General features: G+C 42.4%; 2 protein-coding genes across 2 annotated transcripts in view; both read left to right on the top strand.

Moving 5' to 3' along the window:
* Positions 1-563: 563 nt before the first annotated feature.
* On the top strand, positions 564-3,149 carry LOC118389316 (homeobox protein MSH-C-like). Its single transcript, XM_035779240.2, has 2 exons — positions 564-1,077; positions 1,594-3,149. The coding sequence occupies exons 1-2, from the start codon at positions 642-644 to the stop codon at positions 2,007-2,009; spliced, it is 852 nt and encodes a 283-aa protein (XP_035635133.1). The 5' UTR covers positions 564-641; the 3' UTR covers positions 2,010-3,149.
* Positions 3,150-11,791: 8,642 nt separating this feature from the next.
* LOC118389311 (patatin-like phospholipase domain-containing protein 6) overlaps positions 11,792-16,537 on the top strand; it is a 42,596-nt gene continuing 37,850 nt past the window's right edge. Inside the window, exon 1 of the mRNA XM_052490321.1 lies at positions 11,792-11,880. The gene's annotated coding sequence lies outside the window, so the exon portion shown is untranslated. The remainder of the gene's footprint in view (positions 11,881-16,537) is intronic.

Genomic DNA, 16,537 nt, shown 5'->3' on the forward strand with positions numbered 1-16,537 from the left:
ATAGCAAATCGATGTATTTCTCCATTATGTCTATTCATAAATGTTTATGTGACTTTTAATATTTGAATGAGTTTCAATTTATTTGTGTATTTCCTTATTTTTTGTCATTTCTCCTATTTTATTTGAGCCTATTTAATTCTTTAGAAGGATTCCTTTATAACCTTGCATTCTTCTGTATCTTTTCACAACGTTCTCGGGTGCGAAATTAATTAATTTAAAGGTTCCAATAAGTGCTCAACTAATGGATGTAAATACTCATGAGGCCTCCCCACTGGTTAATTGCGCTAAAATTGGTCTACTTTGTGTTCCGCGGAGACAAAAAAAAACCTTGAGCTATCAATGCACCAGCTCCGCACGGGGTCTGTATGATTAAAACTTCTTGTTGCTTTCAAAGGCCCTCTTGATGTCTCTTGGAAGGCAGAGGGCCAATGGGGACGGAGGAAAGGAGAGCTGGGAACGTCACGAGGCCGAGTTGAGACGATGATTGGACGGCGCGGAGAGGGGAACACGTACTGCCCTTTTATAGACGACCCCATCTAAGTGAGTTGAGCTACTGGGCAATATTCTGACAGCGAGGACAGCACCAGACGCTATACTCTCGCAAGCGATTCGATTTTCCTGAGCTGGCCAGGCGGAGGTGTATGGCCCCGTACCCCTTTGAGATGAATCCCGTTGGCCTACCGGGGTCTCCGTCCCACGAGATTAAACTCCACCAGAAAGAACAGTCGGATACGGAGTGTGAGGAACTTCAACCCAAAGATATGACAACCGACAAAGGATACAAAAGTAAGACGAGCAGTCTTCCATTCAGCGTCGAATCATTGATTTCCAAGAAAACAACCTGCAGGACTTACTATTCTTCTCCCTCTTCGGATTCGGGTCTCGTTCAACCGAAGCCTGTGGCGGCGGCGGGGCAGATCACCGAACAGTTTTCTCCAAGGACTTTTTACGTTGAGAGGAAAGTTTCCCCAGAAAGCTCGCAGAGCGTGTCCGACTGTCAGAATGACGACAATCAAGATTTTTGCGAGAAAGACCAGAGCACTTGGTTCCAGACTTCATCTTTCTCGACTCCCCCCCGTAAGTCCCTGCTAATTAAGCCAACTATTCCCTATTGTTTGTCTATTATACTAATAATATATAGCAGTAGTTTCTCTATTATTAGTCTTATTATTCATGTATTAGATCGTTATTACCTCACATAGTAGATCACATATGTTGTCATCAGTGTGGTCGTGCCTGTCTATCCAAAAATCTCTCGAATTTGCCTCGAAATGTCCCTATATCAGTCTAATAGTACACTGTAATTTCAGAGTAGCCTGATAGGTCTAAACTCTGCACCATTAGACAAAGTTTGTCATAGGCCTATTTTTAGAATTGGGAAATTGGTAGGCCTATCCATTAAAAGCCACGGTGCAGGAATAAACCTTATGGCAATGTCCTTAAAATGTATACGTTGTTTGGTGAGATTAATTGTGAAGAAAAAAATACGTTTTATTGTCGCATAGGCGCAGTGAAATGTGTTGTTTTAAAGGGTCAGCAGTCCTTGAGTTTTTCATTTAATAACAATACTTTTTAATTTATTTGTCCCCCCAGGAAGCTTAAGTCCACCTCCATGTCCTTTAAGGAAACATAAAAACAACCGAAAACCTCGAACGCCTTTCACTACCTCCCAGCTGCTCGCTCTGGAAAGGAAGTTCCGACAAAAGCAGTACCTCTCCATTGCAGAGCGAGCCGAATTCTCCAACTCCCTCAATTTGACCGAGACCCAGGTCAAAATCTGGTTCCAAAACAGAAGGGCTAAAGCCAAGAGACTTCAGGAGGCCGAGTTGGAAAAGTACAAACTGGCGTCGAAACCCATGCTACCTGCCTTTGCTCTGCCATTCCCCCTGGGAGCGCACATGGGCTCTCCATCTCTCTATGGACATTCAAACGCCTACCCCAGGCCCACTTTACCTGTTCCGGGACTCTTCGGTGGACCTGTCACCTATGGAATGTATTATTTGTCTTGACCTAGATTGTGTATTTACATTTGAGAGAATATTATATGTCATTTGTATGTCTTCAAACATGGTTGCAACACTTAACTTTACTCCCTGTCTGAAACATGGATATATCTTTTTTCCAGAAAGGCAAAATTTCCCAGAAAGCCCATAGGCCTTTATTTGTCTACGCGACAGAGATTATTTTTTAGATATATGTTGTATACGCTCATTAAAGTCAAATAGGCCAATACTTGTGGGACATGTTCTCATGCCTAGATATGCTTAGCCAAATGTTGGCCACATTGTTGATTGAAGGATGGTGATTGCAAGATAATTTTATATCAAAGGCCTGTAGGCATTATTTTGTATATTTTCGATAGCGATGTCTGATAGTTGAGCAATTATCAATGGCCAAGTTGTTAATGCACGTGAGGCCTTAAAACACAACCCGTTTGCCACTTGCAGCGTGTGTAATTGATCACTAGATCTATACATTGTTTTGTATCCATTTCGATTATACACAAAGGGGGGCATTAACATTAAGTGTATGTAATTTAACAGGACTAGACAACGGCAATATCCTCGTGCATAATATATAGCCCTGTGCGCCATGCAACGAAAAAGTACTTAAAAACAGCCTTATTGAAAGTGCCTTCAAATACCAACTAGGCCTATTTTGAGCTCTCGAAAAGCTTACTTGAATTGTAAAATGTCTGTCATTTGTTCAACATTGACGATTTTTCACACTCAATTGTACGTGCATACAATTATGAAGAATCATGACCCACAGATTTATGCATGTGTACATTTGCCGCATTTCTTTCCAGTTGCAAGCTCTGTAAATCCGGTTTATTTTCATGGTGTGAAATATTACTTTAGAAAACAAATGTGCATAAACGATTTGTACTTTTTCACTATGCGAGGCCTTAAGACCAATTACAAATGGGATATTTGTATGATATAAAATTGATTTTATTTTCAAGAAATATAAATAATATCATTGTAAATAGTGTTCACGTGTCCTGCAACTCTGATGGAAGAAGGCGCAGGAATATTGATATTTATTAAATATCTCTGTATCTGTACTGTGTACATACATGGTCTTATTTTAATTATTCACTTATACCTGTAAAAACTGAGCTCAGTAAATAAACATTATAATTTAAACTTCTGTTGAAATGCTTTTGTCTCGGTCAATGAACACTGATTACACGTATTACACCACACCGTGAACATCAAGATTGAAAGGGGAAATTGACTTGACAGGAACCAATGTAGGTCTACATTTTCTCCTCATTTTCTCTTCATTTGAAATGTGAGAACAATTTCTCATTTCAATGTTCAGTATTTAGCCTCCATCTATTTTGAATAAAATGTGTATAATTCGTTCATCTATGACGACTGAAATGGTAAATTGCTGCAACAAAAACGGAAAAAAAGTTTTCTTGATACTTGCAATGTTTAAACGAACAATATCCTTAGGCTATATATGTTTCTTAACTATTTAATTGTTGTGCGAATTAGGCCTACTTTGACAAGAAAAACGGAAATTATAGGCTACCTTCACAAGACTAGACTTGTGCGGCTGTTGTAATATGCCCATCACTACCAACATAATCATACGCTTTCATAAGATTTTTCCTTGATATATTGTTATATTTGTGTCTTGTGGCCATTTGATAAGATAAGCGGTAGTTGAAACTACCAATTACGTTTGGATGCTATGATTGTTTTATTCATCTCTGTCATATTAAACACAACAACAGTAGATTTCCACCACTATTATTACATCTATTTCTTAATTGCACAATGACCAAGCATTTCGTATAGGCCGCCTCAACAAGTGATGATATGTCTTCATTTCTCCCATGGTGGTTTAGGCTACAGTTTTGGAATTATATGGCATTTTTCACCACCAAGTAGCCGAGGGAACTTTAGCGAAATTGGGAGGATGTTCAGTATTTCTGAAATATGACAATCTCCAAGAATATGACAATCTCCAAGAAACCCGTCGTGATTCTGGAGTAGTGCGTAAGGGTCCTCATGTTGGAACCACCTACACTCCAACACGGTAGTAGGCGATATACACTCATTATTTGTTTCCCGAGTAATGGCTGCACCAAAGAAATAGAAGCACTTCCACAGTTGCGCAGTGTGGGTAAACACATGGACGTGTTCGAGGTATTTTGTCAATTTAAGTATTGTAAATAAAACGTTTTTGTAGCCATGTCATTTCTGGAAATATTATACCATGCAACGTGTGTTTGTCCTGCACGGCATATAATTATAACATTTTCCACACGTAGGCGTTCGTATGAAATCTCATGTGTTTGCATTCCGACCATGGCTGTAATATTGGTACTTACAACTTTCAAGGTTGTCGAACGTTTAGTTTGCAGAGTTAGCATTGAAAATGCAGTTACGTTTTACATTAGTGCTTGCAATGATTAAGCAGCGTTTTGCTCACCTGCATAAGAAATATACACGCGTTGGCATGCTTGTACAATTCAAGACATGTGGCTGTTTCGAGTGTCACCACATTGTTTCTTGACAGCAGTGCAGAAATGGCAGCTTGGCAAACCCAATAGCAATACCCAACGGAATCCATCATGTGTCTTGGCATTTCTCCTGGGTAAATCCATTTGAATTCGGTCACTTTGACAGCATCCCTTGATTTAACAAAACTTTCCAAACATGTTTGTCCATGGTAGAAGCAGTCAGAAAGGGACTTTTTGGACCTGAATGCCAAAACATTCAGGAGATAAAGGTACTCAAAGTTGACTCATTTTGCATACCTTACCACATACCATGAGACATCCATGTCGTCATCACTGGAAAAGATAAACGGTTGAGTTTAATATAATTTAAAAGCTTGCAAACGGGGTTGTCAAAATGTTTTTTTATATAAAAATTGACATTTTAACCTTTAACGTAAATGATCTAAAAACTCATTTAACTCTTGATATTTTTCATATTTCCATATGTTGTAGTTTAAACCCCACTTTACATCATCTGATGTTTTTGTGTTGTGCCGGCCATTGTTTGAGACACAGCATAATCTTGAGTACAGGGTGGGTGTCATTTCAATCATAGGTCCATTCTATTTCTATTCCTTTACACCAGGTTTTTCCCAAACTAGGTCAGGCTAGTCATGTTTTGGAGGACGCGTGACTCGGCCTTTTTGTCGAGCCGGTTGGGGAGTTGCAGCTATGAGACAAGATAGTAATCACGAAATTGGGGAGGGAAAAAAATGGGTAAAAATAAATAAATTGTACTCCCATTTTAGTACATTTATCAGCCAAAGCATGACACCCACACTGTATTCTTTAGTCTCAATCGATGGCGGGCACAACACTAAAACCTCAGATGATGTAATAGGCTCTAAGCTACAACATATTAAAATATGAATGGGTCTAAGCTACATCTATTTTTGGACTTATAAATTAATGATATGTACCCATTGATCCTTGAACCCAAAATATTAGATTGTTTTACAAAGAAAATGTCAACAAACACTATATAGCCTCAAAACATGGTTAAAAGTATCATTTGGATATAATGGATGTTGCCTGTTCAGGCCCTCTGTTCCTGTCTGCGGATGATTCTGCCATTAGAATATGGAGACTGTTGAAAAGACCCTAAGCAGCCAACTGCCTAAAGTCAGGAAGTGGTTATCTGACAACAGACTCTCTGCATTTAGGCAAGAGAGAATGTATCCTGTTTGGTTGCAAACATAAAGTGAGAAAATCTTCCAACTTCTCAGTCAAGTGTAATGGTGTAGCCGTGAGGGAAAGATGTTATGTTACCTACTTGGGATGTTAACTGGACCAACACATGACAGGTGAACTAATGGATGTGAAGGTCATTATAAAAGGTTTACTCCAGGACAAAGTGTTTTGGCAAAAGTAGCCATGTTTCTGGATACGGAGACTATGAGGAACCTGACAACATCTCCGATCCAGTGCCACTATGACTATGCTTGTATCTTATGGTTCAAGCTTCAAACGGCCCAAAACAAACTAATGAAAATTATCCTCAAACTCAGCTGTAGGACGCACATTGGTCCTAATCGTTTCAGGAAACTGAACTGGCTTCCGGTTTATCTCTGGGTGGTGCAGATCGAACTGTTGATGTTTTTTAAAGTTATATGTTGGACTAGTAACCCAAAGGTCGTAACATCGAATCCCGGAGCTGACAAGGTACAAATCTGTCCGTTCTGCCCCTGAACAGGCAGTTAACTCACTGTTCCAAGGCCGTCATTGAAAATAAGAATTTGTTCTTAACTGACTTGCTAAATAAAGGTACAATAAAAACATTTAAAATACATGACCATGTCCCGGTTACATGTCGGGTTATTTTCATTTCATTAGATGACCTCTATATCAGGCAGTGTGTCGGAGGAAAAGGAAGGCCCTAAAAAATTGTCAAAGACTCCAGCCACCCTAGTCATAGACTTATCTCTGCTACCGCACGGCAAGCGGTACCGGAGCGCCAAGTCTAGGTCCAAATAGCTTCTTATATAAGACTCCTGAACAGCTAATCAAATGGCTACCCAGACTATTTTCATTGCCCTCTCCCCTTTACGCTGCTGCTACTCTCTGTTTATTATCTATGCATAGTCACTTTAACTCTACCTACATGTACATATTACCTCAATTACCTCGACTAACATGTGCCCCCAGTACATACCGGTACCCCCTGTAGATAGCCTCTCTACTGTTATTTTACTGCTGCTCTTTAATTATTTGTTATTTTGATTTTTACTTAACACATATGTTTCTTAAAACTGCATTGTTGGTTAAGGGGTGATGAGTAAGCATGTCACTGTTGTATTCGGCGCATGTGACAAATACAATTTCAATTTATTTGACTCTCATAGCCATCACACCAAAGCCAATGTTGGCAATATCAGACCGCTGCGCTATAGGAGTATGTCTGGAAAAAGCTGGAAAATTTCCTTAACACTGGTGCAGAGGAATGGAATGGTGTACCATATAATATAAATTCCTACGTTCAAAGTCCCTAAGATACACCTTAAGAAATGATTTATGGGCAAAATGCTTTAAAACTGCACAGGCTTAAAGAAAGTATAATTGTTTTCAATGAACGTTACATGGTCATCTATTTTATTCATTTTACGGTTTCGTCCCTATTTATGAGATGTATTTTGTTTCCATGTTATAACGTTGTGTATATTTTGTTTTCATGTATTTTCATGAGGACCACAATGGAAATACGTTTAAACTTTTTGTGTCAATCCTCAGTGATTTTAATGGCATGGTACTGTATCTACACGTGTGGTTGTATTGTGTTTTAAAATGGTCAAATACACCAATGGGAAAATGTGTGTGGAAGGTCTCGTTCAAATCAAAAGGTGTGCGGGCATAAAGTCAAATGGATTTACCCTCCTTTGCTGCTACTCTTTGTTATTGTCTATGCATAGCCACTTTAATAACTCTACCTACATGTATATAATCACCTCAACACCGGTGCCCCCGCACATTGACACACTGACTCTGTACGGATACCCCCTGTATATAGCCCCGCTATTGTTATTTACTGCGGCGCTTTAATTATTTGTTATTCTTATCTCTTACTTTTTGTTTGTATTTTCTTTAAAACTGCATTGTTGGGTAAGGGCTTGTAAGTGAGCATTTCACTGTTGTATTCGGCGCATGTGACAAATAACATTTGATTTGATGTGAAGATGCGTAGCGATGCCATCTCTGCCAAGTCAGTGGCACTCATTTACCAAATACTTTCAAATACAATATTAGACAAAGAATATCAACTCCCGCAATTGTACACTTTATACATGATCTAATAGCAATATTTTATTTAATAGCAATATTGGACCAATGGGGCAATGGACTCGTGTATCTATTCCATTATGGCTGTGAGCGCACAGTCAACGCCATTGAGGCCATCTCCATGATCTTCTACTACCACTATGAGTTGGTAAACAAACGGAATGGTTGCACACTGCCACCTGGATGTGTTGTTTGAACAGATATAAAGCCAAGGGGTTGGCGATGTATACTCATGTTTGCTAATGAGTATAATTCATGGGCTGATTCCTCTTGATGACCCAGATGGAATTATGTGAGCCTTCCTTAACCCATAGGATGTTCCACCCAGTTAACCACTTCAAAATGTTGAAAGTCCTCAATTGTGCTGCCCAGGCTAAAACAGGATTGTGAGCACTAGAGTCCTCTGTCTCAATGGGCAGTGCATGGTCAGGAAAAACGCATAGCCCTAAATGTTAGGCCTATTTGACTTTATTTCACTCTGTTCATCTCTGAAATGTGTGTCTGTCCGGGCATTTTGCTCTGAGGTAATAGTATCTTCCTATCCCTCAGAATACAAATTCAGTTGCCTACTTGGAGGCATCCAAGGCCCACATCGTCCATTATTCAACAGAGGTGACCATCCAATACATGCATAGAGAGACTCACTCTCACTCTCTCTGACACACACACACACACACTGCAAACTGGAGTGAGAGTCCATACTGTCCTCACTGTTCTCCCTCTCCCTGTCTTCTCAGCTGGAGAAGTGTGTGTGTGTGGGGGGCAGGACCGAGTTTTAGAAACCCTCTCCTAACCTGCCACGTTAATTATCCTAACCTGCTGTGTAATACAACCTAACCTGCTACGAAATGTCACTTCTGCTTGTCAAAACCGGCAGCCTGCTTTCAGAACAGTGTGAGTTTCCACTAATGCGATACACATGTAAAAGATATGTTCCAGGTAGAATGTCCCAGATAATAAACGCTATTGTGTACTGACACGTTTTTACCACTGGGTGGCAGTATATGTATGTATTTGGCTGCAGGTTGAATGTGGCACCTAGACTCACATACCCAAACTCAGCAAAAAAAGAGGGTCCCTTTTTAAGGACCCTGTCTTTCAAATATAGTTTGTAAAAAAATCTAAATAACTTCACAGATCTTCATTGTAAAGGGTTTAAACACGGTTTCCCATGATTGTTCAATGAACCATAAATTTAACCACAAATTAATGAACATGCACCTGTGGAAAGGTCGTTCAGACACTAACAGTTTACAGACGGTAGGCAATTAAGGTCACAGTTCTGAAAACTTAGGACACTAAAGAGACCTTTCTACTGACTCTGAAAAACACCAGAAGAAAGATGCCCAGGGTCCATGCTCATCTGCGTGAACATGCCTTAGGCATGGTGCTAGGAGGCATGTGGATTACAGATGTGACCAGGGCAATAAATTGCAATGTCCGTACTGTGAGAAGCCTAAGACAGGGAGACAGGACGAACAGCTGATTGTCCTCGCAGTGGCAGACCATGTGTAACAACACCTGCACAGAATTGGTACATCCAAACATCACACTTGTAGGCCTGTTGTAAGGCAGGTCCTCACCAGACATCCCCGGCAACAACGTCGCGTATGGACACAAACCCACCGTCGTTGGACCAGACAGGACTGGCAAAAAGTGCTCTTCTCTGACAAGTCGTGGTTTTGTCTCACCAGGGGTGATGGTCGGATTCACGTTTATCATCGAAGGAATGAGCGTTACACCAAGGCCTGTACTCTGGAGCGGGATCGTTTTGGAGGTGCAGGGTCCGTCATGGTCTGCGGTGGTGTGTCACAGCATCATCGGACTGAGCCTGTTGTCATTGCAGGCAATCTCAACACTGTGCGTTACAGGGAAGACATCCTCCTCCCTCATGTGGTACCCTTCCTGCAGGCTCATCCTGACATGACCCTCCAGCATGACAATGCCACCAGCCATACTGCTCGTTCTGTGCGTGATTTCCTGCAAGACAGGAATGTCAGTGTTCTGCCATGGCCAGCGAAGAGCCCGGATCTCAATCCCATTGAGCACGTCTGGGACCTGTTGGATCGGAGGGTGAGGGCTAGGGCCATTCCCCTCAGAAATGTCCGGGAACTTGCAGGTGCCTTGGTGGAAGACTGGGGTAACATCTCACAGCAAGAACTGGCAAATCTGGTGCTGTCCATGAGGAGGAGATGCACTGCAGTACTTAATGCAGCTGGTGGCCACACCAGATACTGGCTGTTACTTTTGATTTTGACCCCCCTTTGTTCAGGGACACATTATTCAATTTCTGTGGAACTTGTTCAGTTTATGTCTCAATTATCTTGTTATGTTCACACAAATATTTACACATGTTAAGTTTTCTGAACATGAACGCAGTTGACAGTGAGAGGACATTTCTTTTTTGCTGAATTTAGTTACCTCGGCTCACGGCACACTTTTCATACTTGCACTAATGTATGAAATGAGTATTATGAATGATGTAAGTGTTGTCAGATAGTTTCGAAAGATGGGCAGGGACTTTGCTGTCCTGACTTTAGAGGGAAGCTTGATCCACCATTGGGGTGCCAGGACAGAAGAGCTTTGAATGGGCTGAGCGGGAGCTGCCCTCCTGTAGAGGTGAGAGGTTCAAGAGACCAGAGGTGGCAGAACGGAGTGCTCGGTTTAGGATGTAGGGTTTGAGCATAGCCTGAAGGAAAGGAGGTGCAGTTCCCCTTGCTGCTCCGTCGGCAAGCATCAGGACCTTGAAGATTATATGAGCTTTGACTGGAAGCCAGTGGAGTTTGTGGAGGAGCGGGGCGACATGGCAGAACTTAGGTTGAACACCAGGCGGACTGCGCCATTCTGGATAAGTTTCAGGGGTTTGATGGCACAAGCGGGGAGCTCAGCCAAGCAGAGTAGCAGCAGTCTAGATGGGAGATGACAAGTGCCTGGATTGGGACCGGCGCCGCTTCCTGTGTGAGGAAAGGTCGTACTCTATGGATGTTGTAGAGCATGAAACTGCAGGAACGAGTCACTGCTTTGATGTTTTTTGCAGAGAACGACAGGATGTTGTCCAGGGTCACGCCAAGGTTCTTTGCACTCCTGGAGGGGAACACTGTGGATTTGTCCACCGTGATGGAGACGTCTTGACGCGGGCAAGCCTTTCCCGGTAGGAAGAGCAGCTCTGTTTTGACGAGGTTGAACTTGAGGTGGTGGGCCGACATCCAAGCTGAGATGTCTGCCAGGCACACAGAGATGCGTGTCGCCACCTGGGTGTCAGAAGGGGGAAGGAGAAGAGTAGTTGAGTGTCATCCGCATAGCAATGATAGGAGAGATCATGTGAGGACCGAGTGACTTGGTTTACAGAGAAAAGAGGAGATGGCCTAGCATTTTGGATGTGGCATTACCCTCGTTATAGGGCCTTTAAACCATAACAATAGTGATTGAATCAATCATCCCTCATTCAATACTAAATACCGAGGAATATCATTATATTTGATAAATTGTTGCCTTATCTTTGTTGCCTTATCTAATATACATCTTGGTAGATGTCTGAAGATACTGATTTTAAAAATGACACAAAACGTTAATTTAATATTATAATGATGGCACCTGTAGAAGGTGGGCAATGTCATGGGCTACATACCCAGTTGATTGAGATGTATTGTCATTAGTTTGTAGTCAGGTTCAAGGATCCATCATAAATATTTTATTAGCAGCTAACGTGAGTGTTCAGTTATCAAGATTAATTTACTAAAATTATGCATGATAATAAACATTGTACAGTACATTTTTGATTTGTTGTCTCTTGTTACTGGTTAGTGTAATCGTCAGTCATATACACCTCGCCAATCACAGGTCTATTTGTAGCGTCCCCTTCTCAACCTTGCAGCTCGATTGGCTACTTCTCTCATCTAAAGGTAGGCGGGCTATGTTGCGACATTTCATCCCTGGATACAGATTGGATTAGATATGCACAATATCAGATTTTTGATTGGCCTGCGGCTCGTGTAGAATAAAAATAGGAGGAGTTATGATACAGATAATTTCCGCTATTGGTGTTATTTGACAGTACTGTAGAGATTGACGAGAAACACGCAGTTCAGGTAAGGGCGGTTATCGTTTTCACTTAACAGGTCAATAAATAGCATGTAATTGCTAGTAGGAGGTATGTCTAGCTGCATAAATTGACATATGTATGAGTCTTTGTGTTAGAGATTGTGTCACCAATGTCCAGATAGTGCGCGGGCTGTGCCGAGCATGTCAATCAATAAGCACTGTCCCTGCGGAGGTCAAAAGACAGCATCTTTGCATTAACCAGATTCTGGTGGCTTTTCTACACGGGCCGACTTGGTGAAATTTGAAAGCGACAGTATTTGTACATTTAAATTAGATTTTTTTCTACGGCTGGTTGGTCTCATCGTAAACAACGATCTAACGTTAGCTGTTGTGTTGGCATTATCGGTCATCATATGCCACTGCTAACGAGAGGGGACCATAGTTAACGGCTAGCTAGCGACGTGTATGATGCTTGCCTGCTGTTTCAAAGCGTGTCAACATAGCTCGCTATACTGTAACCAGGCTACTGAATGTTTTGGTGTAGAGGCACACATTGTAGCTGTTAGCTATGTACCTAGCTAACTAGCTACAAAATAATGAGATTACTTAATTGAGTTCAAGTTTCTAAAGGGCTTTCCAGAACATGTTTGGCCCTGTAGTACTGCTAAGGTAGATCAGTGCCTAGACACGAAATTAGCATAACTTCACCAGTTTCATTACCGTATTCTGCGCAAAAACACACCCACGGTTTGCGCAGGTCCGAACGAGAATGCGGCTACATTAGATTCAAATGAACGAGTTGAGGCACGATCGATTTGATATGGAGAAAGACAACCCTCTCTGTCACCATCAATTCATCGGACAGGCCCTGTCCCGACTTCTCTGTTTACAAATGGCTCTTTATAGCTACTAAAGGGCCGACCAGGTGATTAATGAGGACTAGTAATGCAACACTACACGGCAGGGTTGCGAATTATGCAACAACTATTTTGACATAGACACCCGAGCTGACCTACTATTGCCACACTGTCCTGCTACGGTTCACGCGACTCATGAGCTACTAATTCATGTCACACGAGCTATAAAGTAGTTTTAACCTACACATTTGAAAACGGTAATATGGTTCATGCTAATTTCTAGACTTTTTAGAGAGCAACGGTCAAGTTGAGCCATATCCGTATGCAGGTTTCTGTTCTCTATGACCCTAGTTATTGCTCATCACAGAAAGTTGGCTCAGTCACAGTTCATGTAGTTGCTGCATTGCCCAACCGCCATGCCACAGTAATGATGCCATCCTTATCTGCAATAAAACATGTCCAAGCCCAATCAGTAAGCCATGTAATTGTTGTATAGTTATCTGAAACGAAGCACGCAAAAAGGGCAAGACCAATTAATTTGAGCAATCTAGTAGGCTATCTATGTCCCAGTCCATTGTCCCCACAGTCGTTGTGTCTGTTCTCTAGGGTCTGACAGGCTGACCCAGTAGAAACAACATGCTATAGGCTGTTGTTGGTGGTGTTAATCCCTGGCCCAGAATGTGCAGTGTACGTAAATAAAACAGGCTTGGTTGTGCTATTCTTGCTCCTGGTGTGAGTGGAGGAGGAATGACGAGCGAGGGAGAGGGAGTGAGTCCATGCCTGGCCTTGGGACATCAACACTGGCAGCATTGTTTTTATGAGGACAATGGGAATAACCACCCAGCTATATGGAGGCGTTACCGGAGAGTGAGAGAGAGACAGTTCTAGTGTCGGCTTCTGCTCGAGGAGATTTGTAACATTTACTCTTTTCACTGACAGTGATCTTATTACCCTGTAATAATTCTGCTAGCCTTGTAGTAGTAGTAGTAGAGCGCAATGAATGCAATAGAGTTCGCATGGGCCTACGTGTTACACAATCGTATATACACTGACAACCTCTGTCTGAGAGTTCTTCAGTTGCCTTTTGGTTCACTGAGGTGGCGTGAAGGGACACGGACACTCGCTCTTGGGATCATTGGACACGCAGTACTTTATGTTTGCCTGATTGATTGTATTTCATCCTTCGAGAGCACATTCTGTCCACGACCAAAGCCTCGCACTGCAACTGTGAGTGAGGGGCAGGAAAAATGTCATGATGAGCAAATGGAAACGTGTATGTTTTCCATTCTATATGATTAACCCTGGGCCTCCTTGTTGTCTATACAGCACAGACCAGCAGAGCATGTGATGTTTCCAGAGCCAGGCAGTACTGCTTGGCTGGGTGGAATCATGACTAGGCCTAGTTTACCATGGTATTTCATTAACATGGGCATTTATAAACATAGGGATATTCAGTAGTTTGGGTACTTACAGTTTTGCTTCAGCAGTTGGTTAAGTGAGTCAAACACAAATGAATGGTGGAGGATGAATGAGAGAGAGAGTGTAGTTGAGAGAGAATAGACCTTGACGCTACTCGTCCTGTTTCAGGTCTGTTTGTGACAGGCTATGCAATATGACAGTCCACTGTCAGCCACTCTCTCGGATTTGATTTCATCCAATGCAGCTCTCGGGGGCGGCAGATAGCCTAGTGGTTAGAGCATTGGACTAGTAACCGGAAGGTTGCTAGATCGAATCCCCGAGCTGACAAGGTAAAAATCTGTCGTTCTGCCCCTGAACAAGGCAGTTAACCCAGTGTTCCTAGGCCGTCATTGAAAATAAGAATTTGTTCTTAACTGCTTTGCCTAGTTAAATAAAGGTCAAATAAAAAAAAAAAAAATTGGCCTCTGGTTCCTAGACCATGATGTCATTGATTATCCCTTTAGCTGGAGTTCAAAACGTACATACAGAGCATTTGGAAAGTATTCAGATCCCTTCACGTTTTCCACATTCAATTTTTTAAAATCTATCTACACACAATACCCCATAATGACAAAGCAAAACAGGTTTTTAAAAATGAGTATTCAGACCCTTTACTCCGTAATTTGTTGAAGCCGCTTTGGCACATATTACAACCATGAGTCTTCTTGGGTATGAAGCTACAAGCTTGGCACACCTGTATTTGGGGAGTTTCTCCCATTTTTCTCTGCAGATCCTCTGAAGTTATTTCCAAGTCTCTCCAGAGATGTTACATCTGGTTCAAGTTCTGGGTTCTGGCTGGGTCACTCACTGGGACATTGACTTGTCCCAAAGCCACCCCCGCGCTGTCTTGGCTGTGTGCTTAAGGTTGTTATCCTGTTTGAAGGTGAACCTTCACCCCAGTCTGAGGTCCTGAGCAGGTTTTCATCAAGGATCTCTCTGTACTTTGCTCTTTTCATATTTTCCTCAATCCTGACTAGTCTCCCAGTCCCTGCAGTTGAAAAACATCCCAAAGCATGATGATGCTGCCACCATCATGCTTCACCATAGAAATGGTGCCAGGTTTCCTCCAGATGTGACGCTTGGCATTTAGGCCAAGAAGTTCAATCTTGGTTTCATCAGACCAGAGAATCTTGTTTCTCATGGTCTGAGAGTTCTTTAGTTTCCTTTTGGTAAACTCCAAGCAGGCTTTCATGTGCCTTTTACTGAGGGAGTGACTTTCGTCTGGATACTCTACCATAAAAGCCTGATTGGTGGAGTGCTGCAGAGATCGTTGTCCTTCTGGAAGGTTCTCCCATCTCCATAGAGGAACTCTGGAGCTCTGTCAGAGTGACCATCAAGTTCTTGGTCACCTCCCTGACGAAGGCCCTTCTCCCCTGATTGTTTGGCCTCATGACTTGGTTTTTGCTCTGACATGCACTGTCATCTGTGGTACCTTTTATATAGACAGGTCTGTGACTTTCCAAATCATGTCTGATCAATTGAATTGACCACAGGTGGACTCCAATCAAGTTGTGGAAACATCTCAAGGATGATCACTGGAAACAGGATGCATCTGAGCTCAATGTCATTGCAAAGGGTCTGAATAATTATGTCAAGGTATTTCTGCTTTTTATTTATAACACGTTTATCTAAAAAATAAAAAAAAAATAAAAAAAAGTGTCTGCGTCATTATGGGGTATTGTGTGTAGATTGAGGATTTATTCAAATTGGATCTATTTTAGAATAAAACTGTAATGTAACAAAATGTGGGGAAGGGAATGCACTGAACTTTCCCAATGCACTGTAGTAGGCCTTAACCATATCACATTAGCTTGTATGGCTAAATATCTTTGTTTGCCTAGCAAGGGTATGTTTGCTCAGTTTCAGTGGGAGTCAATGGAGGTTTGAATGCAAAGCTAGCTGCTTGTTTGTCTGTGCTCAGTGTGTAGCCTGTAAAGACTTTGTTTGGATTGTATACTTGCATTTGTTTGTGTCAACAAATGGTTTAAGAGATGGTGGGAGGGGGAGATGGTGGGATGGAGAGAGGGGGAGATGGTGGGATGGGGAGATGGTGGGATGGAGAGAGGGTGGAGATGGTGGGATGGAGAGAGGGTGGAGATGGTGGGATGGAGAGAGGGTGGAGATGGTGGGATGGAGAGAGGGTGGGGATGGAGAGAGGGTGGAGATGGTGGGATGGAGAGAGGGGGAGATGGTGGGATGGAGAGAGGGGGAGATGGGGGAGATGGTGGGAGGGGGAGATGGTGGGATGGAGAGAGGGTGGGATGGTGGGATGGAGAGAGGGGGAGATGGTGGGATGGAGAGAGGGGGAGATGGTGGGATGGAGAGAGGGGAGATGGTGGAGGGTCTGGAACGTCTGCTGTGATAAATAGATGGAGTGGGAGGAAGAAAA

Source organism: Oncorhynchus keta, chromosome 32 (genome assembly GCF_023373465.1).
Source record: "Oncorhynchus keta strain PuntledgeMale-10-30-2019 chromosome 32, Oket_V2, whole genome shotgun sequence".
Taxonomy (NCBI): domain Eukaryota; kingdom Metazoa; phylum Chordata; class Actinopteri; order Salmoniformes; family Salmonidae; genus Oncorhynchus; species Oncorhynchus keta.

Coding starts and splice junctions, on each gene's coding strand:
- LOC118389316 (XM_035779240.2), top strand. CDS start 642: ATGGCCCCGTACCCCTTTGAGATGAATCCCGTTGGCCTACCGGGGTCT. Junction 1,078..1,593: donor ATCTTTCTCGACTCCCCCCC/GTAAGTCCCTGC, acceptor TTGTCCCCCCAG/GAAGCTTAAGTCCACCTCCA.